At 40.8% G+C, this 25,929-nt stretch overlaps 1 protein-coding gene across 2 annotated transcripts in view; it reads left to right on the top strand.

Moving 5' to 3' along the window:
• UBE3D (ubiquitin protein ligase E3D) overlaps positions 1 to 25,929 on the top strand; it is a 341,867-nt gene that overhangs the window by 74,482 nt on the left and 241,456 nt on the right. For both annotated transcript variants that reach the window (XM_073626864.1, XM_073626863.1), the window contains exon 3: positions 24,234 to 24,324. In XM_073626864.1, coding sequence (XP_073482965.1) covers positions 24,234 to 24,324 — 91 coding nt within the window. The remainder of the gene's footprint in view (positions 1 to 24,233; positions 24,325 to 25,929) is intronic.

Below are 25,929 nucleotides of genomic sequence, written 5' to 3'. Positions count from 1 at the left end.
TAGCAAAGTGTAATTTCTTCAGTGTTGTCACTTGAAAAGATATAATAAAATATTTACAAAAATGTGAGGGGTGTTCTCACTTTTGTGAGATACTGTACATTCCTGGCTTTTTTTCTGGGCCAGGAATGACTAGTTTACCACCCTGTGCTTATTGACACCTGCGTAGCACCTATTAAATTGCCATTCACTATTTTATGGAGTTGGATGTTAAGGTCCATCAGGTCCTGATTTTTGCTTCATTTTTAGTTTTTAGTGACTTGATAGCTTGTTGACCTTCTTTTGTGGAAATAGCTGATTTCGTAGTGTCGAGCTTTGGGGTTGCGAGGGTAAGAAAATGTTTTGCAAGAAAAATTCAGCCTCTGTGAATGATGTTGGCTGAATACAGTTTGGAAAGGTTTGTCAGCCTGTTCTGTAAGGCATAAATTTATAGTCCCGTTGAACTACTTGCTTATGAAGGGGATCTGAGGCATTTAGATTTAAAGAGGAACTGCAATCTGCGGACATAATTTGTAATAAAAACAGCTTTGCCATTCTGAAGCTTCCCTCCAACCACTATGCAGATTATTATATCTATATATATATATATATATATATATATATATATATATATATATATATATATATATATATATATATATATATATATTTTATATATATTGTGATTATGTACTTGCCAAATATGCTGCAGAAATCTCCCTCCGCTGAGTCTGGCTGCAACAATTTTAACTGTGGGCAGCAGAATCTGCTGCCTGTTCACTTCCTGGATTTACACAGAGGCATACCTCCAGCTCTGCAGCCCTGATTGGCCCTCTTATGACCCATCCCCCCTCCCTTCCTGGCAAACTCTCACTAGAGTGAGAGAGAGATGTGCATTATGTCATAAGCCTAGGCTTTTTTCCAGACAAGAAACATGAAGTGGGCTGTATAAGGTATTTACTGTCAGCAAAAAAATGTTTTACTATCCAAAGTTAACCACTTCCTGACCAGCGCACACCGATGTACGTCGGCAGAATGGCACGGCTGGGCAAATGGGCGTACCTGTAAGTCCCATTTGAGTTCCCCGCCGTGCCTAGTGACAGTCTCACTGACCTCTGCTCCCTGTCATCGGGAGCAGAGATCAGTGACGTGTCACAGCTAGCCCATCCCCCCTACAGTTAGAAAACACTCCCTAGTACTGACTTAACCCCTCCCTGCACCCTAGTGGTTAACCCCTTCACTGCCAGTGTCATTTATACAGGAATCAGTGCATTTTTATAGCACTGATTGCTGTATACATGACAATGGTCCCAAAAATGTCCGATGTGTCCACCATAATGTCGCAGTCACAATAAAAATCGCTGATTGCCGCCATTACTAGTAAAAAAAAAAAAAATATTAATAAAAATGCCATAAAATTATCCCCTATTTTGTAAACGCTATAACTTTTGCGCAAACCAATCAATAATCGCTTATTGCGATTTTTTTTTTTTTTACCAAAAATATGTAGAATACGTATCGGCCTAAACTGAGGAAAAAAAAATGTTTTTTTAATTATTTTTTGGGGATATTTATTATAGCAATAAGTAAAAAAGAATGCGTTTTTTTCAAAATTGTCGCTATTTTTTGGTTTATAGCGCAAAAAATAAAAACCGCAGAGGTGATCAAATACCACCAAAAGAAAAAAGCTCTATTTGTGAGAAAAAAAGGACATCAATTTTGTTTGGGGGCCACGTCACAGTACCGCGCAATTGTGAGTTAAAGCGACGCAGTGCCGAATCGCAAAAAGTGCTCTGGTCAGGAAGGGGGTAAATTCTTCCGGGCTGAAGCCATTAAAACAACAAAGGCAGAAGATTTACTAGATGGAAAGATGAAAAAATGACTGAAGGTCCACTTTAAGTTCTTTGCTCATTTTAGAGTACTCTCTTTCCAAAGTTAGTATTCTTTAGTTCTGCTACTGTTTTTCAGGTTGTAGCTGTCCTCTTCTAGCTGCTTTAACCACTTAGAGCGGAGTTCCACCCGAAAGAGGAACTTCCGTTTTAAGTACAGGTGACCACCTGACATGCCACATTTGGCATGTCATTTTTTTGGGCACCCAGCTCCCACTTCCTCTCCTGGCGCCGCGGTGCTGGAAGGAAGATCACCTCTCCCCCCTCCCTCCCTACAAACTTCTGGGGCATGTCACAGGTCCCAGAAGATTGCCTAGCCATTTACAGCGCACAGCATTGCTCACGCATGCGCAGTGCGTGCCTGGCTGTGAAGCCACAGCCGGGCGCCCACAGTTAGAATGCCGGTGCCGCAGAGAGGAGGGGGAGAGGAGCGGGGCTTTGTATGCCCGCATCGCTGGACCGTGGGACAGGTGAGTGATTATTAAGTCAGCAGCTACATGTTTTGTAGCTGCTGACTTTTAAATGTGTGGAACTCCGCTTTAAGGACCAGAGGGATTTACCCCCTTAAAGACCAGGCCATTTTTTGCGATACAGCACTGCATCACATTGCACGGTCATGCAACGTTGTACCCAAACATAATTGACGTCCTTTTTTCCCCACAAATAGAGCTTTCTTTTGGTGGTATTTGATCACCTCTGCAGTTTTTATTTTTTGCGCTATAACCAAAAAAAGACCGACAATTTTGAAAAAAAAAATAATATTTTTTACTTTTTGCTATAATAAATATCCAAAATAAATAAATAAAAAGTCTTAATTTGTTTAGGCCAATATGTATAATACATATTTTTGGTTAAAAAAAATCAAAATAAGTGTATATTGATTGCTTTGCGCAAAAGTTATAGCGTCTACAAAATAGGGTAAAGATGTATGGCATTGTTGTTTTTTTTTTTTTTTTTTTTTACTAGTAATGGTGGTGGTCAGCGATTTTTATCGGAATTGCGACAGACAAATCGGACACTTTTGACACTTTTTTGGGACCAGTGACATTATTACAGTGATCAGAGCTAAAAATAGCCACTGACCACTGTATAAATGACACTGGCAGGGAAGGGGTTAACACTAGGGGGTAATGACGGGGTTAAGTGTGTCCTAGGGAGATGTTTCTAAATGTGGGGGGAGTGGACTGACTGGGAGTACACTGAGAGATCGCTGTTCCTGATCACTAGGAACAGACGATCTCACTGAACTCTCCTGTCAGAACGGGCATCTGCTTTGTTTACACTGGCAGATCCCTATTCTACCTCTCTAAGGAGCGATCGCGGGTGGCCGGCGGACATCGTGGCTGCCGGACTTGTGCATTGGCTCCCCCGCTGTGCAGCGCCGCGCGCCTACAGTGACCCTTGCATTAAACGAAGTACGGGTACGTTGCTTCGCACAATAGGGCTGCCCTGTCGCAGTATACAGTGCCTTGCAAAAGTATTCACCCCCTTGGCATTTTTCGTGTTTTCTGGCCTCACAACCTGGAATTAACATGGATTGTTTGAGGATTTGCATCATTTAATTTACAGAACATGCCCACAACTTTGAAGATTTTTTATTCTTTTATTGTGAAGCAACAACAAATAGGACAAAATAACAGAAAAAGTCAATGTGCATAACTATTCACCCCCCTAAAGTCAATACTTTGTAGAGCCACCTTTTGCGGCTATTACAGCTCCAAATCGCTTTGGATAAGTCTCCATGAGCTTACCTCATCTTACCACTGGGATTTTTGCCCATTCCTCCTTGCAAATCTGCTCCAGCTCCTTCAAGTTGGATGGTTTGCACTTGTGAACAGCAATCTTTAAGTCTGACTACAGATTTTCTATTGGATTGAGGTCTGGGCTTTGACTAGGCCATTCCAACACATTTACGTGTTTCCCCTTAAACCACTCAAGTGTTGCTTTAGCAGTGTGTTTTGGGGTCATTGTCCTGCTGGAAGGTGAACCTCCATCCTAGCCTCAAATCACACACAGAGTGGTACAGGTTTTGCACAAGAATATCTCTGTATTTAGCACCATCCATCTTTACCTCAACTCTGACCAGTTTCCCAGTCCCGACTGCTAAAAAAACATCCCCACAGCATGATGCTGCCACCACCATGTTTCACTGATATTGTTCTTTGGGTGATGTGATGTGTTAAGTTTGCGCCAGACATAGCATTTTCTTTGGCAAAAAAGTTCAATTTTGGTCTCATCAGACCAGAGCACCTTCCTCCATACATTTTGGGAGTCTCCCACATGCCTTTTCGCAAACTCAAAATGTGCCATTTTGTTTTTTGCTGAAAGTAATGGCTTTCTTCTGGCCACTCTGCCATAAAGCCCAACTCTATGGAGCGTATGGTTTATTGTCGTCCTATGTACAGATACTCCAGTCTCTGCTGTGGAACTCTGCAGCTCCTCCAGGGTTACCTTAGGTCTCTGTGCTGTCTGATTAATGCCCTCCTTGCTCGGTCTGTGAGTTTTGGTGTGTGGCCATCTCTTGGTAGGTTTGCTGTTGTGCCATGTTCTTTCCATTTTGGTTATGATAGATTTGATGGTGCTCCTAGGGATCATCAAAGATTTGGATATTTTTTTTATAACCTAACCCTGACTTTTACTTCTCAACAACATTGTCCCTTACTTGTTTGGAGAGTTCCTTGGTCTTCATGGCAGTGTTTGGTTAGTGGTGCCTCTTGCTTAGGTGTTGCAGCCTCTGGGGCCTTTCAAAAAGGTGTATTTGTAATGACATATCATGTGACCCCTTGATTGCACACAGGTGGACATCATTTCACTAATTATGTGACTTCTGAAGGTAATTGGTTGCACCAGAGCTTTTTATGGGCTTCATAACAAAGGGGGTGAATACATACGCACATGCCAATTATCAGTTTTTTTATTTCTGAAAAATAGTTTTATGTATATATTTTTCTAACTTTACTTCACCAACTTAGACTATTGTGTTCTGATCCATCACATATAATTCAGATTAAAAAAACATTGAACTTTAAGGCTGTATTGTAACAAAATAGGTAAAATGCCAAGGGGGGTGAATACTTTTGCAAGGCACTGTAAATGCGGTGGGCAGTCCTTAAGTGGTTAAAGGCCTCCCACACTGTGGTTGGCGAGGAAAAGGAACCAACATTAATGTAGAAGAACTTTATAGCTGTAAAGTAGTTGTAAACCTCTGAAATGAAAAATGAACACAGCATATCCTTTTTATAGTGTGTGTACTTGCCTCAATTCAAATGTACCTTTTGAATTGTACCTTCTCTCTCTTCCCTCTATTTGCATTAGTCACTTCTGACAGATTATCCTGACACCACAGAATCTCAGAAGATCCCCCCCTCCAGCACACAGAAGGTGATTGACCTCAGTTGTGCATGTTTCCCGATGAGACTGTAGAGGGGATGTGTCCTTTCCCTCCACTCAGACCTCAGATTACACTCAGCTCCCTGCTCTATGCTGTGCAGTGTGTCAATGCCCCTTGCCTGCTGGAACTGAGAAATAGCCTTTGATCTTTTTGTTTTAGAAGGGTGCGGCTGTAAATAAGAGAGTGCGCCCAGATAAACAAGTACAACTTGTATAGGAGGATTTGTTTCATCTCTGTGTATCACCTGAGGCATGCCACTTTAAGCCTCGTACACATGATGAGAATATCGTACGAACGATTGTCAGTTGAAAAAAAATTTTTTTTTGCATGCTAGTGCTCATATCGAAAATTAAGAGATTAATCAACTTACAAAAATTCTCATACGACAGAATACAATTTTGGAAGTGTTGTATTCTTTTGTTTCTGAGCATGCATGGTCTCGCTTTGCTTATTTTTTTTCGTATGAAAACTGTACTGATTAAACAAAAATCTGGTATCGTGCGAGAAAAATGTTTGTGTTTGTCCCTTTTGGATAATTTTGGATGAACTGTCCTGATCGGCTTTCAAAAGCCGTGTACTAACGTTCAGATTATCGTACGATCGCTTTGAAATTGGAATTTTTCGTCTGATTTTTTTGATCATGTGTACTAGGCTTTAGTGTGTGTATATAGAGCATAGGTTTTCAACCACTTTAATTTCAAGATCTTCAGTTATATGGGAAATAGAAAGCTGGCACTCATTTATGCCCCAATTATTAGCTGTTCGTTTTAAGAACAAGGAAGGGATACGAAATGACTGTGAAGAAGTAACTGTCCTGCTGTCGATAATAGACACCCTCATAGATGATTTGTTGGAAGCTACCTTCCTGGTTTGAGCCTTTGACTTGCCTCCACTCCAGTACATCTTTGATCAGTTTTGATAAGGTGGTAGGGCTATGTCTGGGGATAGATAAAACATCAGAGGTAAGGGTGCCGTGTCTTCTCAGGGAGGCAGGGTTTTGGCAATGTGACAGGATAATGTTGGTGGCAATCAAGTCGATTTTAATCACTATTCAAAAGGCTTGATTTATTTACCTTATTTAAATCAAAAATTTTTTAAGAGCAACTGTCATCTCTATCCCGCAGCGGCTCCTCCTCTGACCCGCTGTTGACTCACCGACAGTCCCATTCACTTTTGGACAGTGACCCAACAAGGTGAGGGACGTGGCGACAGCAGGTGAGTGGATGTCCGCTAACAGGCGCTGCCATGATGGATCTGAAATGACAGGGGATCTTTAACCGCTTGCCGATCAGCTGCCGTCATTATACTTCGCAGGTCGGCGTAAACCGTTGTAGCTATACGTCGGTCCCTTTAAGCGGGATAGCAGGTGCGTGCGCCCGCTGCACTGCGGGGGTGCCGATGCGTGTGACCGGCGGTTGCGATCGAGAGAGCCAGAACAGGGACGTGTGTGTGTGTGTGTGTGTGTGTGTGTGTGTGTGTGTGTGTGTAAACACACAAATCCCTGTTCTGTGAGGAGAGGACAGACAGATTGTGAGTTCCTAATAGCTAGGAACAATGATCTGTCATTTCCTCCAGTCACTCCCATCCCCCTACAGTTAGAACACACTAGGGAACACGTTTAACCCCTTGATCGCCCCCTAGTGTTAACCCCTTCCCTGTCAGTGACATTTACACAGCAATCAGTGCATTTTTATAGCGCTGATCGCTGTATAATTGTCAGTGGTCCCACAAATGTGTCAAAAGTGTCCGATCTGTCGGCCATAATGTCGCAGTCCTGATAAAAATAAATCTTTCCCCTATTTTGTAGATGCTATAACTTTAGCGCAAACCAATCAATATACGCTTATTGTGATTTTTATTACCAAAAATATGTAGAAGGATAAATATCAACCTAAACTGGGGAAAAAATTTGCTTTAAAAAAAAAAAAATGGGGATATTTATTATAGCAAAAAGTACAAAATATTGTGTTTTTTTTTTTTTTTTATTGTTGCTTTTTTCGTTTATAGCGCAAAAAATTAAAAACCGCAGAGGTGATCAAATACCACCAAAAGAAAGCTCTATTTGTGGGGAAAAAAAAAGGATGTCAATTTTGTTTGGGTACAGCATCACACAACTGTGCAATTGTCAGTTAAAGCGACGCATTCCCGAATCGCAAAAAAAAAGCCTAGTCATTGAGCAGCCAAATCTTCGGGGGGCTGAAGTGGTAAAATGTTAAGGACTCATTCTTGCTGGTAGTTAGAATCTTTAATATTTGCAAACCAAATGAAGGTTTCCTATTTAGAATAATAAGCTCTCAGATTAGTAAAACAGCTATTATCGAAACTGATTTAATCATACAGTTTGTACATAGATTTGCAAAACAATGGGAAAAAGGAATATTCCTGAACTTTGTTTTATCTCATGGTTACTGTGAAATTGTGTGAATGCATCAAAGCAGTGCGTTGTCAGTGTTATCTCAGCTTGCAGAGCTTGGATTCATTGAATGAGTTTACCAAAAATGTAAATATTGCAGAATATACAGCCTCATGCTACATAACGAAGCTCTGTTTCATGCTGAATAAACTAAATTATTAATGTATCTTAAAGAGAAAACTATCTTTTATATAGATTTTTACTCCAGAAGCATTTTATTAGTTACATTTTGATTTTTTTTTTTTTTTTAAAACATTGATCTTTATTCACCCTGGTTTCTCTCCAAGAAAACTCAGGACTGGACCTTCCCGATGTTTTATATATCTCCAATCTCTATCTCTTATCTATAAATTTTTTTAAAGGTTTGCAAAATTGTAGCAGTGTAGAAACGTGCAACTGTCATAACAAGTGAAACAGTTTGGCTGGATTCACACTACAGCAATCTCTGAAAAGGGATCCCCTTTCAGAGAGCCATTAGGCTTCCAAGCCTTTGAGGCAATCCTGCCACCTCCCGAATGCCTGTTTTTTGTTGCTTTCCTTTCTGAGAGGCAATTTGTAATGGAGCCAACGTGCTGCATTTGTGATCAGGTACGTTAAACTTGCTGTGGCATGTGTACAGCTCGGTCACCTATTTTTACCAATTGTTGACTGCCCGTGTGAAAGAAGCACGTGACTCCTTGTAAGCTATACAACTCAGATGTGCAAACACGAGCTATAACTTAATTCCTGCTCAGCCTGGAAAGCACAGGCCCTCTTTAGTATTTAAGGACTAAAGCCAGTGTGAGGATCATGTGATGATCGATCATGTGATGAAAGTAAGACTGTGTCTAGCTCTTTGTTTAGCTTTGCTGGTGAGTCAGTGATAATGAAGGATCAGATACAATAGTTGATCATAGGGTATAAAAGGTAAGGATAAGGGAGAGGACGGGGGGGGGGGTGAATTCATGGCAGCAATCTGCACAATACAGGCCAACTATGTGGGTGAGGCTTTCAAACGGCCAACAATTCCCATCAAGGTCCCTAGGAAGGTTGTGTTCAACACATAAGGTCCAGATCTTTCTAAACTTTCCTTAAGAAGTCCTTAAGAATCTCAACCATTTTCTTGTTAATTATGAACCATGTCATTTTTCATTTTACTTGCAAAATCCTGGGAGTAGAGGACTGCCATGCCTTACATAAAACCTGTTTTGCGTCTGTGAAAAAAAAAAAGAGTTAAGAAATGGGATTGTGACTTCTTACATTCTGACAGTTTAGGGTTCAACAGTTTGTCCTGTGGTATACTTTAGCCCAGAATCTTGTGATCTTAGGGTATTTCCACCAATGTAAATGTATATGTAAAAGGATGCCAGGGGATTGACATCAACTAAAACATTTGGTAAAGGAGGTGGGCAAAACCTTTTGCTAGGGGTTGTGGGACCATATACCATTGCATAAGCAATTTATAACTAAATTCTACGATCGATGCCTTAATGGGACAGTAGACTATGGTCTGACACATTTGTTTCCAGTGCTTCTGGTCCATGCCCCTTCCTAAGTCTTTTCTCATTTGGAAATAAGAGATAGGATTGGTTGTCTGCCTTCTAATATAGAGGCAATAATAGTGGAACTAGTTTCTCTGAACTCCTAGGGTTATGCAAACATATGCTGTGTTTTTTTAACTGAAAGCACTATGAAATTCCATTTCTTTTCTATTCTTGAACTTTGCACCTGCTGTTGAATAGCACTAGAGTTCTTCCTTCAGTCAGTTATATTGATCATGTGAAATTTTGTCCATGGGGTGTTCAGGGACGTGCAGTCAGGGGAGGCCATTAACAGAGAAAGAAATAAAATATACCAAAAAAACAAAAATGATTGAGGGTCATAGCTCGGCAACCTGGGGTCACAGAGATATGAAAATTAGCTGAAATCCTACCCTACCGCTGGTCAAAATTTCGGGTGTCTGCCACCTATAGTTGGGGTGACACGGGGCTCCTTGTGCAAACTGTCAGAATCTACATACAGAGTGAGCAGTTTAAATACAAGCTGGCACACAATGTTTGCAGCAGACTGAGAGGCTGAGCTCACAGTGCCTCTGACTTCTTGTCCGAAGCACTGAGCTTAATGGACAGCTTGGAGCCTTGGACCAATGGTTAAAGCACCATTGGAACAAGCTGTCCAATAAAATTGCTGCATACAGGGGGTAGTGGCGCAAAAACTGTGGCATACAATATAAACGTAAGTCCATACAAAAGTCCTTTGAGTTGTATTGCTCTAGTGTGAGGTAAAAGTCTTTTATACCCAGGGCAGCCTTGCAGAGGGAGTTGAAGCAAACTCCAAAACATGTGAAAAAGGAAACAAAGAGAAAAGACGCCACTTAAGTAAAGCTGTATGATTTTAATAAACAAGATGCATTAAAACACTCACATGGAGGTTTCTTTATAAAGGCATAGTGAAGTCCGGTAGAACGTCAATCTCCTGTAGCTGGCAATATCAGAATCTTCCTGCAGGGCCATATGGAGCAGAGCCGGCGTCCTGTCCACCAGGTGTCTTCCGACTCTCGGACGGGAACCAGAACGAGGTTTGGAGAGCAGTCAGCAGGCCTAGGAAGAGGGCTGAAATGCAGCATACGGCAGGATTTCGTCACAGACGTTATGCAACGTGTTTCAGAGCGTGCGCAGTGGTGAGATGGAAGGACTGCGCGCTTCTTTTTCAAGCTCTTCTTCAGGATCGTGGACACTTAGCTATTACTGCGCATGCGCGGGATTATGGACAGGAAAAGCTACTGCGGGCGGAACTAGCTTACTGGACAGATGTGGAAGACCATAGTTGGGATGACGCCGGCGAGCAGCAGCTTTTCAAATAGATTTCAGATAGATTTATGACAGTAAGAAATATTTTTGGGCATACTCTTATTACCAATTTCATTGTAAATAAATAGTTATATTAGAATATTGTTTTAATCCAGTATCATTAGGAGAGTTTACTACCTCTTTAACTAGAAGGAAAAAGCATGTGTGTGTGTATAAGATGTACCCATAATCCCATGGTTTTTCTCACACAGTTAAGAGGGAGAATGATATTCTGCTACTGCTTTACTGGTACTGTTTTAATCAAGCAAAATCATATATTATTATGCTATATGTTATAACCCAATAATGTATTATTTATCTAATTGCTGTGAAATTACTGGTTTGAAGTTATAACTTCAAACTTAAGCAATTTGTCTGTTAAGCTACCTGAGTACAGTTGTTGAAAATCTAGTAAATTTACTTAAAAATAATATATAATAATTTGTGTATTACTGACGGTAATTGACCACTTGCCACCCAGGCCAGTTCTGACACTTCTCTCATACATGTTAAAAAATAATTTATTTTTTTTGCTAGAAAATTACTCAGGACCCCCAAGTAAATATATATACTGTATTTATTGGCGTATAACACTCACTTTTTTACCATGAAAATTGGGTGCAAATAGCGTGTGCGTGTTATAGGCCAATACTTCAATTTTAGCTGCCTCGGAGGGTACAAGGAGGGGGCCGGACGAGCGCTGTCAGATTACATACAGTGAGAATCTCCTGTTTACTTGGCAGCCTCTGTAATAGGAAGTCCTGTTTCCTGGGCCACCATTGGACCACTGTTCTGTCTATCATAGGAGATTCTCTTTGTATGTAATCTGTCGGCGCTCGTCCCGCCCCCTCCCTGTCCCCTCTAGGCTGCAGGTGGACGTCAATCAGGCTGCACTGATGGCAATGGTGAGGCGGCTGCATTGATGTGGATTGATGAGGCTGCAGATGGGCATTGACCCTTATTTTGCTCCAAAGTTCCTTATTTAAAATTTTTGTGTTTTTCCTGAAACTTCCCTCTTAAAATGAATGCGCGTGTTATACGCCTGTGCGTGTTATACGCCGATAAATACGGTGTGTATATATATATATATATATATATATATATATATATATATATATATATATATATATATATATATATATATATATATATATATATATGTTTTAGCAGATAAAGTTACACAGTATTTGCGCAGCAATTTTTCAAAAAAAAATTTTTTTTTTTTTAACTGTTTAACCACTTCAATATCAGGCACTTATACACCTTCCTGCCCAGACCAATTTTGGTATTTGATCACCTCTGCGGTTTTTATTTTTTGCTAAACAAATAAAAAAAGACCAAAAATTTTGAAAAAAATAAGTTTTGCTTTTGTTTCTGTTAAGAAATTTTGTAAATAGGTAAGTTTTCTCTTTCACTGATGGGCACTGATAAGGCGGCACCGATGAGGTGGCACCAATGAGCGGGCACTGACGATGGACACTGATATGCGGCACTGATGGGCACTGGTAGGCGGCACTGATGGTTGGCATTGATAGGCGGCACTGGTGGGCACTGATAGGCGACACTGATGGGCACTGAAAGGCTGCAAAGATGGGTCCTTATGGGTGGCACTGGGCACTGATACTTGGCACTGATACTCGGCACTGATAGGCATCCCTGGTGGCACTGGCAGTGGTGGGCACTGATTGGCAGCTGCCTGGGCACAGATTAGTATTTCCCCGGGGGTCTAGGGGGCATACCTGGTGGTCCAGTGTGGATGGCTTCCCTGGTGGTCCTGGGCGGCTTCCCTGGTGGCCCTGGGTGGGATCCGAGGGGGGGCTGTGCTGATAAACAATCAGCACAGACCCCCCCTGTCAGGAGAGCAGCTGATCGGCTATCCTCTACTCGCGTCTGTCAGACGCGAGTGAGGAAAAGCCGATCACCGGCTCTTCCTATTTACATCGTGATCAGCCGTGATTGGACACGTGATTGGTCAGACTCTTTACCTAGGTCGGTGTTGCGGGGTGTCAGACTGACACCCCGCAACAACGATCGCCGCGATGCGCGCCCCAGGGGGCGCACAGCGGCTCAATGTCCTGCAGACGTCGTATGACATCCAGTCAGGATATTGAAACCACTTTTCCGCCATCATTCTGCTATATGGTGGGCGGCAAGTAGTTAATGAATAAAAAAAAACACTAAATTTAGCCTGATTTTTTTTTTTTTTATTAATGTGAAAGGTGATGTTACGCCAGGTAAATAGATACCTAACATGTCATGCTTCAAAATTGCGCAACCCGTGGAATGGCACCAAACTTCAGTACTTAAAAATCTTCATAGGCCATGCTCTAAAATTTTTTACAGGTTACATGTTTAGAGTTACAGAGGAGGTCTAGTGCTAGAATTATTGCTCTCGCTCCAACGATCACGGCGTATGTAACCTGTGTGTATCTGGCTCTGATACTAGCCAGTGACTCACCAGCCACTGACCTCACTGTACATCTTTGGGGGTGTTTTACCCGCACTTTCTAAGGGCAGAGTGAATTGGATTGTCATCTGTCTTTTTTTTTTTTTTTGTGAATGTTTACAGTACAGTATATAGAATGTTTCAGCATTGAAAGTCATCTGTCATTTTCTTCATTATTGTTTAACCAGTTATGGACCACCCTATAGCAGATTTACTGCTACAGGGTGGCCTTCCTGTGCAGAATCACACATATTTATGTGTTCCCACGCCACCGGTGGGCTGCTTCTGCTGTTGATCTGCACTGTATGTCTGCCGGCACCCTCTGATCGTCAGCCAGAGACACAGAACTGAGATCTGCCTATGTAACCAAGGCAGATCTCTGTTCTGACGGGGGAGAGGGATGGATTTTTTGTCCCTTCCAAACAGAGAATTAAATATATCACTTCCCTGAGTAAAAAGTAGCACACATAGTACAGTAAAACACTGGCTAGGCACGCAGTTAACCCTTTGATCACCCTAGATGTTTAATCCCTTCCCTGCCAGTGTCAGTACAGTGACAGTGCATATTTTTAGCACTGATCACTATATTTGTGTCCTTGGTTCCCACAAAGTGTCAAAGTCAGTTAGTGTCCGACTGTTTGCCGCAATATCGCAGTCCTGCTATAAGCCTAAATTGATTTAGAAATTTGATTTTTTTTTTTTCAATTTTTTTTTTTTATTGTATGTGTTTATAGTAGAAATAATTTTTTTTTTTTTACACATTTTCTTCTTTATAGCGCAAAAATAAAAAATGCAGTGTTAATCAAATACCACCAAAAGAAAGCTCTATTTGTGGGGGAAAAATTCTATAATTTTTTTTTGGGTACAGTGTTGCATGACCGCGCAATTGTCAGTTGAAGTAACGCAGTGCCGTATTGCAAAAAATGGCCTGGTCATGAAGGGGAGAAAATCTTCCTGAGGTCAAAAAGTTAAGAAAGACTTGTATGGGACTTTTTTTTTCACTGATAATTAATATATATCATTTTTCATATGGGGACTTTGTTTATTACCTGATAAATTTGTTTCATTTTCAACATTAGAGTTCTACTAGAGTCTAGCCAGATTTACATATCTAGTTTTAGTATGCCTTATACTTGCACTACATATGCTGTTATATTGCCTATTTGAGAAATATAGTCTCTGTGCTAAATTAAATATTTATTTTAAAACTTAGAAACCAAGATTGCTTTAATTCCTTACATTCTAATTTTAAGGATAACCTATTAAAAAAATGAAAACAAGTTCTAATACTAAGGCATCGATATAGCATATAATGTAAAATTGGTCATCACATATGTTTGGAGTGAAAGGCTTTCTGTGGTTGTAATTGGCCAGCTGGGGGCACTGTTTCCTTGTGTAATCTTATGTTACATTTTCTCTCCAATTCAGAAGCACTCCAGCAGCAAAGAAAATCAATCATTTTACCAACCTACAGTTCTTCTAATGAGCATCGCAGAGAGAAAGGTGCTATTGAACAACTGCTTCAGACACTATCTTAGCTGAAAATAATATGAATCCCTTTGGCCCTTTTATACTTGCAAAAGAATTGCGCAGTTCTTAAAACTTATTGGCCTCAGTTTCATTGTGTTCCTTCTGCTACAGCATGTGATTCAGCTTGAGCTCTCCTGCTTCAGTAGTGACATGAATCCAGTGATAGGAGGTGTAGAGAACACACACTTGGGTATCCTTAGCCACACGTGACTTTCATATCTGCCGTATGTTCTTCAGATGTGTCAAGTCCCTCTTTGGTTTGGCTAATTGGATTGAAAAAAATCTACTTGACTCAACCTTTTACCTTATTGAGCGACACTCCTTTCCTTTTTAAGTCACTCCGTTGCTTCCAAAAACTTGTAAAAAAGATTATATACACTCTTATCTGTAAAATAACACAGATTGTTTGTTTATAGTAACTGTAGCCCTCTAAAGAGCAATTTATGGTGGGACACTTTTCAGAGGATGTTTGACAGGTATTTTGCCACTATGCGTACAGTTGCATACCCCTGTACAGCTGCCATGGCAGCTTGGCGGAGACAGTAAAAACGTGTCTTACTTTTTTTTTTTTTGATCATCCCCAATTGCTATCTCTGTTATACATGCACATTCTCCATATTTTTTCTTGAGGGGGAAAAAAAATGCTCCAAGTACGGAATAAAAACCTGTTGATCTGCCAGAAATCCAGTGAGCTCCCAACTTCCTGTAGTACACTGATAATGCTGCATCCGCTGCACTTGAAATTTTAGGCAGTATCATCAGTCTTTCCTTAGTTCTTCCCTGTTAGACTACAGAACCCCACCCCCCCATTGGGAGAGGATTAAATGCGCTGACGTCTAGAGAACGGCAGAGGGCTAACACTGCTTGGGATTTCATTGCACCAGATGTCCCGTAATTGATTTTACTAAGACTGGAGAGTGCAAAACCTGGTTTAGCGGTGCATGGTAGCCAATCGGCTAATAACTTCAGCTTGTTTAGTTAACCCCTTTCTACCTCCCGGCCCTTTAGGGGGATTCAGATGCTGGGAGGTGGGGTGGGGTTTATGATCATGTGACCACCGTGATGGGCTGTCACGACGGTCACATGATCGAGGACCTGATCGCAAGCAGTGATCATTCCTCATTTTTCAGGCCTTGGTAGTTTCTTAAGAGAGCAAAGATTGGCAGTGCAGGCAGTATGATAGGTAAGTATTAAAGCTAAAGTTTAGGGTTTTATTTTTTTTTGGGATACCACATCAAGAACCTTAGTTAATGCATATGATGGTGTGTATATAGGGCTGCCAATAGGGGTATAACCGGTCGCCCTGTACAGGGCCTGGGCCCCATCAGTTCAACAGCCCCTTCCTTTTCTAAACAAACTCAGTGGGTGATCGGTACTGATCACTCACTGTGTTCATTTATAACTAAAGCACAGTAAACTGCACAGTTTGTAAATGAACAGGAAGACTCTGCAGATCTCTTCCTGTTCATTCATTGTATGCAGCTGAGGCTGTAGACAGAGTATGAGTGAGTACTGTGTCCTCAATCACTTTTGCTGTCTCAAATGTGAGATGTCAGGGTTCTGCTTAGTTCCCTGATATGTCACCAAAGCCCCCCAACAAGGCAGCCCAAAATGAAAACATTTTAAATTATAACAAATAATAAAATTGTATGAAATAATAAATAGTAAAATAAAAAAAGATAATTAAGGGCTCATTCACATAGGTCCTCTGGCCTATACATCGCTAACGAATGGTATGTTTTGTGTTGCTGGAGCTGACTGTTACTCTATGGGGATGCAGAGGCTGTATGAACACAGACGCAGGTCCTGGGGCTGTCTTTGTGTCACCATAGCGTAACATAGAGTGCTTGCACACAGCTCCAGCCACAAAAAAAAAAAAAAAATCACACTGTACAGAGCACAGCGTGCATGTGAATCAGCCCTAAGACCCAGAGCCATGACAAGGGGTGGACAGGAGGGTCGGCTGCCCGGGGCGCAGTGGTTTATTGCAGGGATGGGAGTGCCCTGACCCTAACACTAAGGGAAGGGATGAGGAGGAGTTTGGCTTCTTTGCCCTGGGCGACCTTGTCCCGGCACTGCTAAGACCTCATTCACACACACTAGATTTAGCAGGAATTTTGCAAGTTATGTTGTGTTTGTGTCCGTTGATAATGATTTTATTTTTGCCAAAAATATTGTTCTGATATTTTTTTGGGGGGAAAGTTTGTCAAGTAGGCTATATTGGGCCCCATGATTTTAAACCGTGGCCCTGGGTGTGTATCCCATTATCTGCAAGTAGCCGTTTGGGGTAAATATCTTCTCTGCTAGGCCTCCATCAGAGAAAAGTTGCACCACACACCTGCTCCTTCTGCCCTCTCTGCCATTTACAGAACTTTTAATATTATTGGCCTACAATGCATTGGGTTCTGTGAATTGGCATATGGGAACAAGAGCTGGACCATACAATATTGGAGGAACAAAAGCATAGGCTATTAGAATTGAGTCTTGTCACTTCTGTGGATTCTAGGATAAAGGAAATAAACTTTAAACTCATGACTAGATGGTATTATGTTCCATCCAAGATCTACTGACTTAATCCTTTCTCATCAGCAACATGCTGGAGGGGTTGTAATATCTAGAGCTCTTTTGCTCATGTCTAGTGGCATTGCCCAATTATAAATGAAAGGAATGTTATGCTACGACCCAAATTAAAAGTTCAAATAGCAGGATAAAAAGAGGCCACCCATGCCGGGATAGAAGCTGCACATACCGTCTGTCTAGCAATATGGAGAGAAAGAAGAGGTCTGGCAACTCAGGATGGATTCTATATGGAAGCCACAACTTTATTATATTCAGACAAAATGAATCCATAGCACAGCAAAGTTGACGTTTTTCAGCCCCACATGGCCTTAGTCATAACCAATTGCCCAATTATACAAGAATATTGGTCAGAAATTTTTGAGGGTCTCTGCTTATTAGTGAAGTTACGATAGCTATAGCGATGCCTTTTCATGCCATATCTTACTTGATATAATAATGAATGCCAAATATGTGATGCAGCTAAAAGTTGGATACCTGATTATCGATGGACTGTTAAACCCCTGACAATTGCAGAATGGTGATTTAAAATAAACTCCTACAAACTGTATGTACCCAGTCAATTTTGAAGTTGGATATTAAACCTGATTCATGAAAATTGAGATGGGCACATATATCTGTAGTGTTTCCTTATCTCACTTCAAAGCACTAAGTACTGCGGCTTTCTCCTGTTCTCCGACATGTGACAAAACCAGCCTGAAATTTGTGTCAGGGTGGGTGCTATAAATAGATTAGCAGAGAGCTGCTCTACTCACAGGACGGCTCTGAAAGTCTCTGCTTATGTGGAGGGGGTTGTGTAATCCAACACTACACTGCTACTTCTGAATGAGGAAGTGAAGATTCAAACATGATGTGCACTTTCTAAATGATATATAAAGCTGAAGACAGCAGCTATACATGTAAAACTTATGTAGGGAGATTTGTTTCATCCCTGTGTATCATCTGAGGCTGTTCACCTCACTGGGGTATGTGAGGGTTTACATCCACTTTAACTTAATAGGAGATATTAATAGATTATACTATTTATGTAGAAAATGGGAGGACTAGCTTAAAGATGAATGTACAATCCATTTTGGCGAGATTTTGGAAAGGTGAATTAAGATACAGTACCTGTGCATACAGGTTTAGAAATATAGGGGTACACTTATAAACACTTTCATTTAGCATTCCCATGCACCTACGTACGGTGACAAACTTTAGTGTTACCTAGCTCTGGCTACCTCCTTTCTTTCCTTAGCTCCAACCTTCCAAATTCAACCCCCCCCCCCCCATTTTATTTTATTTTCCTTTCTTTTTTTGGGAGGAGGAGAGGGGAAAGGGAAGGAAAGCAAGGGTTAGAGAGAGTTTTGGTGGGAATGTCCAAAGATGGGGGATTTTTGGCAGGAGGTAAGAGCGTACATAAAATTAATCACGGGATTTGAGATTCCAGATAACCCTTGGTGTTGCTTATTCCACAATATAAATATGGAAAAAAACACAATACAAAGACACAATATTACCGTATTTAATAAATGCTGCTAAAGGCGTGATATCAAAATAATGGCAAGATAAAGAAAGACCCACGACAAGGGAATGATTTAATAGGACTGAGTTATACGTACAGTGAGGACGGAAAGTATTCAGACCCCCTTAAATTTTTCACTCTTTGTTATATTGCAGCCATTTGCTAAAAATCATTTAAGTTCATTTTTTCCCCATTAATGTACACACAGCACCCCATATTGACAGAAAACACAGAATTGTTGACATTTTTGCAGATTTATTAAAAAAGAAAAACTGGAATATCACATGGTCCTAAGTATTCAGACCCTTTGCTCAGTATTTAGTAGAAGCACCCTTTTGATCCAATACAACCATGAGTCTTTTTGGGAAAGATGCAACAAGTTTTTCACACCTGGATTTGGGGATCCTCTGCCATTCCTCCTTGCAGATCCTCTCCAGTTCTTTCAGGTTGGATGGTAAACTTTGGTGGACAGCCATTTTTAGGTCTCTCCAGAGGTGCTCAATTAGGTTTAAGTCAGGGCTCTGGCTGGGCCATTCAAGAACAGTCACGGAGTTGTTGTGAAGCCACTCCTTCATTATTTTAGCTGTGTGCTTAGGGTCATTGTCTTGTTGGAAGGTAAACCTTTGGCCCAGTCTGAGGTCCTGAGCACTCTGGAGAAGGTTTTCGTCCAGGATATCCCTGTACTTGGCCGCATTCATCTTTCCCTCGATTGCGACCAGTCGTCCTGTCCCTGCAGCTGAAAAACACCCCCACAGCATGATGCTGCCACCACCATGCTTCACTGTTGGGACTGTATTGGACAGGTGATGAGCAGTGCCTGGTTTTCTCCACACATACCGCTTAGAATTCAGGCCAAAAAGTTCTATCTTGGTCTCATCAGACCAGAGAATCTTATTTCTCACCTTCTTGGAGTCCTTCAGGTGTTTTTTTAGCAAACTCCATGCAGGCTTTCATGTGTCTTGCACTGAGGAGATGCTTCCTTTGGGCTACTCTGCCATAAAGCCCCGACTGGTGGAGGGCTGCAGTGACGGTTGACTTTATACAACTTTCTCCCATCTCCCGACTGCATCTCTGGAGATCAGCCACAGTGATCTTTGGGTTCTTCTTTACCTCTCTCACTAAGGCTCTTCTCCCCCGATCGCTCAGTTTGGCCAGATGGCCAGCTCTAGGAAGGGTTCTGGTCGTCCCAAATATCTTCCATTTAAGGATTATGGAGGCCACTGTGCTCTCCAGGAACCTTAAGTGCAGCAGAAATTTTTTTGTAACCTTGGCCAGATCTGTGCCTTGCCACAATTCTGTCTCTGAGCTCTTCAGGCACTTCCTTTGATCTCATGATTCTCATTTCCTCTGACATGCACTGTAAGCTGTAATGTCTTATATAGACAGGTGCGTGGCTTTCCTAATCAAGTATAATTAAACACAGCTGGACTCAAATGAAGGTGTAGAACCATCTCAAGGATGATCAGAAGAAATGGACAGCACCTGAGTTAAATATATGAGTGTCACAGCAAAGGGTCTGAATACTTAGGACCATGTGATATTTCAGTTTTTCTTTTTTAATAAATCTGCAAAAATGTCAACAATTCTGTGTTTTTCTGTCAATATGGGGTGCTGTGTGTACATTAATGAGGAAAAAAATGAACTTAAATGATTTTAGCAAATGGCTGCAATATAACAAAGATTGAAAAATTTAAGGAGGTCTGAATACTTTCTGTCCCCACTGTATAAAATGGAATACCTGAGTAAGGAGGAAGCGCAGGTAGGAAGATTTGAAAATATATGGTAAAGGTGGACTACAAGTTTTTGGAATAGAAGGAAATACTCAGAAGTGTGGGTAGAGAAATGAGCAAAAGAAGGGGAGAGTCAGAGAGGGCATAGTGGAGTGGGGGGAAGAAAGAGAAGGTACAATGGGAACTTGGGGGGGCTGGGGAAAGGTTTAGATTCAGTTGTCTGTGATAAACTGTTTATTATTTTTTCCATGTGGTATGTGGTATAAAATTTAACAAACTTTCAATAAAAAAAAAAGTGCACTACGCATGTGAAGCTTTTGATTCAAGAAGTGTGCCCACTGTCTTCCGTATGCTGGAAATAAGTCAGGACATAGTAATGTAAAAATCGGGAGTATTTCAGCCAGGCTTTATTGGAGACATAAAGAGCCTACAGATATGGCATTTGCATAAATCTGACATCTTCCAGTCCTCCCTACCCTCTCTGCTATAATTTACCAGTGCTGCAGGGCATAATAGAGCCGAGGGATCTGTCAAATGCGCTTATTAAGAGAAAGGAAGTAGACCTTTCATTCATCCAGCCGTCCTTCATACCTAGAAGCTATTAGAGCTGCACGATTCTGGCCAAAATGAGAATCACGATTTTTTTGGTTAGAGTAAAAAGATCACGATTCTCTCACGATTCTCGTGACGTAAAATCTTTCACATTATACAAAAAAAAAAAAATGGGCTAAATTTACTGGTTAGATTTTTTTTTTTTTTTAATTCATTAAAGTATTTTTTCCAAAAAAATTACATTTGAAAGACCGCTGCGCAAATACTGTGTGACGTAAAATATTGCAACAACCACTATTTTATTCTCTAGGGTGTCTACTAAAAAAAATATATATGTTTGGGGGTTCTAAGTAATTTTCTAGGAAAAAAAACAATTATTTTAACTTGAAATCAACAAATGTCAGAAAAAGATTGTGTTTAAGTGGTTAAACTTTTTTCACTTACACAGGAAGTCTATTCCATTGACAAATTGTTACAATGTTTATACTTAAGTTCAACTGATAAAGAATGTTTTGTTTCTTGGCAGACTGCCCGGTTTTTCTCTTCCTTTCTTTTGAGGGCTGTGGCTTCAGAAGAGCAGAGAGAATTCTTTGCATAGAAAGAATTGTGAAACACTTTAGTCAAGATTGCGATAACGATTCTTGACGATTAATCACGATAACGATTTTTGACGATTAATTGTGCAGCTCTAGAAGCTATAGAACAGCTATGAATGGAAGAGGTGGGCAGAAAGGGCAAGCATAGTTAGCACTCTTTCTGATTAAGCCTGTGGCACGTTTTTCTGCTTGTATTAACCCCTATGGCACCTGGAAGATTATGGCAGCAAGGGTAGGCAGGAGAGAATCGGAGTATGGAAGATTTTAACTAATTCTGCAGCTTTCAGCACAAGAGATGCATCGCTTTGAGTGTAAGTACTGTTCCTTGTGCTGATTTTTTTGTTAAAACTTCTTTGAGTAATCATTGACCAAAATTTGGCCTGCTCAGCAGGGGCAGATTTATCAGGAGCACCCTGTTTGTACACAAGTGGATCTATTGATCCACTTGTGTACGACCAGCCTGTTGGGGTTTTCCCGAACTACTAGTGCTGCTGGCTATAGCTGGCAACCCCAATCATTGTGTTCTTCCAGCAGGGAAGGCTCCCTGCCAGCAGAATACATTAGCGCTGTGGGATGGGACTGTATTGATGGGGGAATATAGCAATTTTCTTTCTTTCTACCCGTAGTTGAAGGGAAGCAAGTTACATAATCTATTGGTGGTCTTAGGCTGTAACTTTTTAAATACGAATGCATTAAAAAAAAAAAAAATGAACATGAAGGGTTTCAGTAAGTGATGGCATATGCAAGTCAAAGGTCACAACTTTGATCTACACATGACACTTCCACACTACCTACAGACTCGTTTATACAAGAGCGGGTGCATTTTGAAAGCTGCTCTAATTGTTTAATGCAAAGGAATTGGTGCCTGCCAGTATTAACAGAGGGAGCAAAAGCAGCAGCAGAGTTATAGGAGCTGGTCCTAAAAACTTTGTATCTCATTTATTTAAAATCCTTAAGTACTGTATATACTCGAGTATAAGTCTAGATTTTCAGCCCTTTTTTTTGGGCTTAAAGTGCCCCACTCGACTTATACTCGACTTATACTCGAGTTACCGCCGTCTGCCTACATGACAGCGTGTCATGCAGGCAGACGGCGGCCAGAGTGTGCTATTGAAAATAAAAAAGATCTTGCGCATCAAATCTATCACCTTCTAATGTGAAAAGTGACTAGTGCATACAATGTAACAAAAAAGGAGGAAAACAATTACACTTTTCAATCATATATGAATGTCTTAATAGCGTGATATTCAAAAAAATATAAGAGTATAAAGTTCATAAGTGTCAAGGTGCATAAGCTGGGATTAAATATGTGGGATAAATAGATGTTAAAAGTGATCTTCATATAGAAAGTCCCGGTGTTATCAGGCTCTCAGAACTCTCACCTTAGGAGGAATAATTTCAGGCATCAATAGGTGTCTTTATTTGGCACTGTATGTAGTAGCGTGATGGTAATCTGGATTTCCCATCTGTTGGTGGCTGAATTTATTGCCTTCTCGATCTTCATGTGAGGAAATGCCTATTTAGAAACAATTTCCACCCGGGCTCCACCAGCCCGGTGGGAAGAAAAAAAGGGGGGAAAGAGAAAGAAGCCTCCAATGGTGTAGTAGGATGATAATGTCTGCTTTATTAGTATCTAAAAAGTGGTCTCTTACATTAAAAAACTTTAAAATTGCATAAAACTGAAGGAGCGGCGTCTGAGGCGCCTCCTTACGTCACTTCCGGTTTGCGTCTGCTCTCCGCCACGCCCTACGCGTTACGTCACCGCTATGAAGACATATTTAGTTGTCACCATTCCATTATTTCTCATATTAGCGCGAAGGACATTTTCACTCATATTTTGACAGCGCGTGCTATTACCATTATGCGGCCATTCACTGTACAAAAGCTGTGCCTCCTCCTCGTCTGTAATAGGCAGAAAACTCCATTTCCCAGCAGTCAGTGTACAGCCTATCACAGACATTCTCTCATCCTCGTCCGTGGTATGAGGATGAGAGAATGTCCGTGATAGGCTGACCGCTGACTGCTGGGAAATGGAGTGTTCTGCCTATCACGGACGAGGAGGAGGTGTGGCTTTTGAACAGTAGAATGGCCGAATTGTATTATGACACGCTGATTAGTGCAGAGCGGCACGCGGAGGCATACACAGGACACAGGTAGGATGCACACATACACAGGACATATGCGCACATACACAGGGACACATGCACATATACACAGGACATATGCACAGGACACAGGGAGGTATACAGCTGCAGATGGGCATTGTTGACCCTCTTTTTTCACTTACAGTAGCTGCTGAATTTCTCACCCTCGTCTTATACTCGGGTCAATACGTTTTTCCCATTTTTTTGTGGTAAATTAGGGCCTCGACTTCTACTCGGATTGACCGATACTCGAGTATATACGGTAGTTAAAGGCTAAAATAATGTAAATCAATAGATGGAAAAAAAAATACTTACCTTCTTACCTTAGCTTCTGACCGCTTCCTAAAGGTATCTGTGACATTACTGTGTTTCATTCTACCTCCTCGGAGAGCTGAGTACCCAGAATCCCATAAGAATGGTCGCCGGCACTGTGCAGGAGCACATTCTCATCGCCCCATTCTCCCTTAGCTCAGTCCTGCATTTTGGTCTTTGCTTGTATGTCTCTTGTTTATCTAGGTGTGAAGTAATTTATTGTTCTTCTGTATGAACAGCTGTGTAGTATCACTCTCATAAGCTACTTGTAATTTTAATCATCGATCTGTAACTTTTTTTGAAGTTTCAATAAATTGTTTAATCCCTATTATATTTCTTTTACAGAAAATTCTTCAACTGTTAAGGAAATACTAAAATGTGAAGAACAATACACATTTTACTGCCAGTCATGTGGAGCAATTATTGTTCATCAACAGTAAGATTATTTATATATTCCAGTAAGGTTTCATTGACTTTGCCTGCTATACAGTATACTGTCTATTAAATAAACCTAACATGTCTTTCTTGTGCGCTATGATTTTTGTAAATCTAGCTGATAATCACATACATCCTATCGTTCAAGCTAATTGCAGCTTTATGATCATTACTTTCATCAAAATGTTTCATATTTTCCATCCCCCTTTTATGACCATAGGTAATTGGTGCCTAGATGCCCAGGCAAAAATTTGCATTTTCACAATGTATCAGTTAACTTAAAATGTAACTAAAGGCAAATCTTTTCTTAGATTTGGCTAGAGTGGTGAGGGACTAGAACTGCTGTCAGTTTTTTTTTTTTTTTTTTTTTCTTTTTTCTTTATTGCTGCTTGTGTCTCCAATAGGTAGATTTTTTCTGTTTTATTTGAGGTGAATGCAAAATTTGACTGATTGTTGAGCATCATTGGGAACCAAGTTGACTCTGACTGACGGTATTGAAGCCCAGAACATATATTAATATACCATCGTTAGCAAGGGGCATCATATTGGGAAACGTTCATGTACTGATTTCATGCAAGCGAGGTTAAACGGATAAATGCCAAGCTCTCCTGACCTAAAGAAAACCCACTGTCCCCCCACCATGGATACATGCCTGAATCATAAAGCTGGCACCTGCCACAGTGTAGACATCCTGTGGGCGAAATCTACTCACGGCTGGCTGGCAACAAGATTATTTTTCAAGGAATATCTATTGCATTCTATTGTTGTTATGTGCATAAATTAGTACAGGAATTGTAGAAAAAAAAACTTTGCACATGGGTTTTAAAAAACATTGATTCTACAGGAGTTTTGTGTTCTGCCTGTAGAAGCAGCTCAGTGTTATCCTATGTGTCCATACACATTAGGACGTTTACAGCATATTGAGTTTAACATTTAGAGGCAGAAAAAAAAACCCTTCTGGTTCGCGTTTCTGATTTGGAGCTTGGAGACAGAAAAAAACGTAAGAGTCTCCTAAACTCGTCTAAACTTTGTACAAAACTGCTCTATATCAGTGTTTTTTTTACTCCCGAGAGAACAGATGTTTTTTTTTAAGTCCAGTGTGCAGCCTTACACAGAGTTCACACTGTTGCACTGTGGTAACGCGTTATTTGCATTGGTGGGCTGCAGCACTGTTTATTCTTAATTGCTCCCCTACACACCTTACCAATGCACTTGTGTTGCAGCATACTACAACTGCAAAGCACACAGTAACTCGCTAGCGTGCGTTTTGCTGCACTGCATTACAGAATTAGTGCATGTACCTTTTTTTGGTGCATTAAGCTGCCCATACAAATAAATGGGCAGCCTTAAAGAGGAAATAAAACTATTGATATAATTGTTTCCCAAAATAGTTACATTCAAGGCATGCTGTGAATGAAAACTGTCAAATTTACGTGTGCTCGCAACTGAACAGTCAAATGGCTGGTGTTGTAATTGATCACAAACACAGCACAATAGCAAATGCAGATCAAAGAGAGGCTAAGATGGCAGCTTCCTTGGCTGTATAGGATAGGAGGGTTTAGTTCCGCTTTAGTGCAACACATGATATCATGCAACATAATGCATA

The sequence above is a fragment of the Aquarana catesbeiana genome, linkage group LG04, assembly GCF_042186555.1.
Source record: "Aquarana catesbeiana isolate 2022-GZ linkage group LG04, ASM4218655v1, whole genome shotgun sequence".
Taxonomy (NCBI): domain Eukaryota; kingdom Metazoa; phylum Chordata; class Amphibia; order Anura; family Ranidae; genus Aquarana; species Aquarana catesbeiana.
The sequence above is the reverse complement of the archived record's forward strand: the minus strand, read 5'-3'. Positions and strand labels throughout refer to the sequence as shown.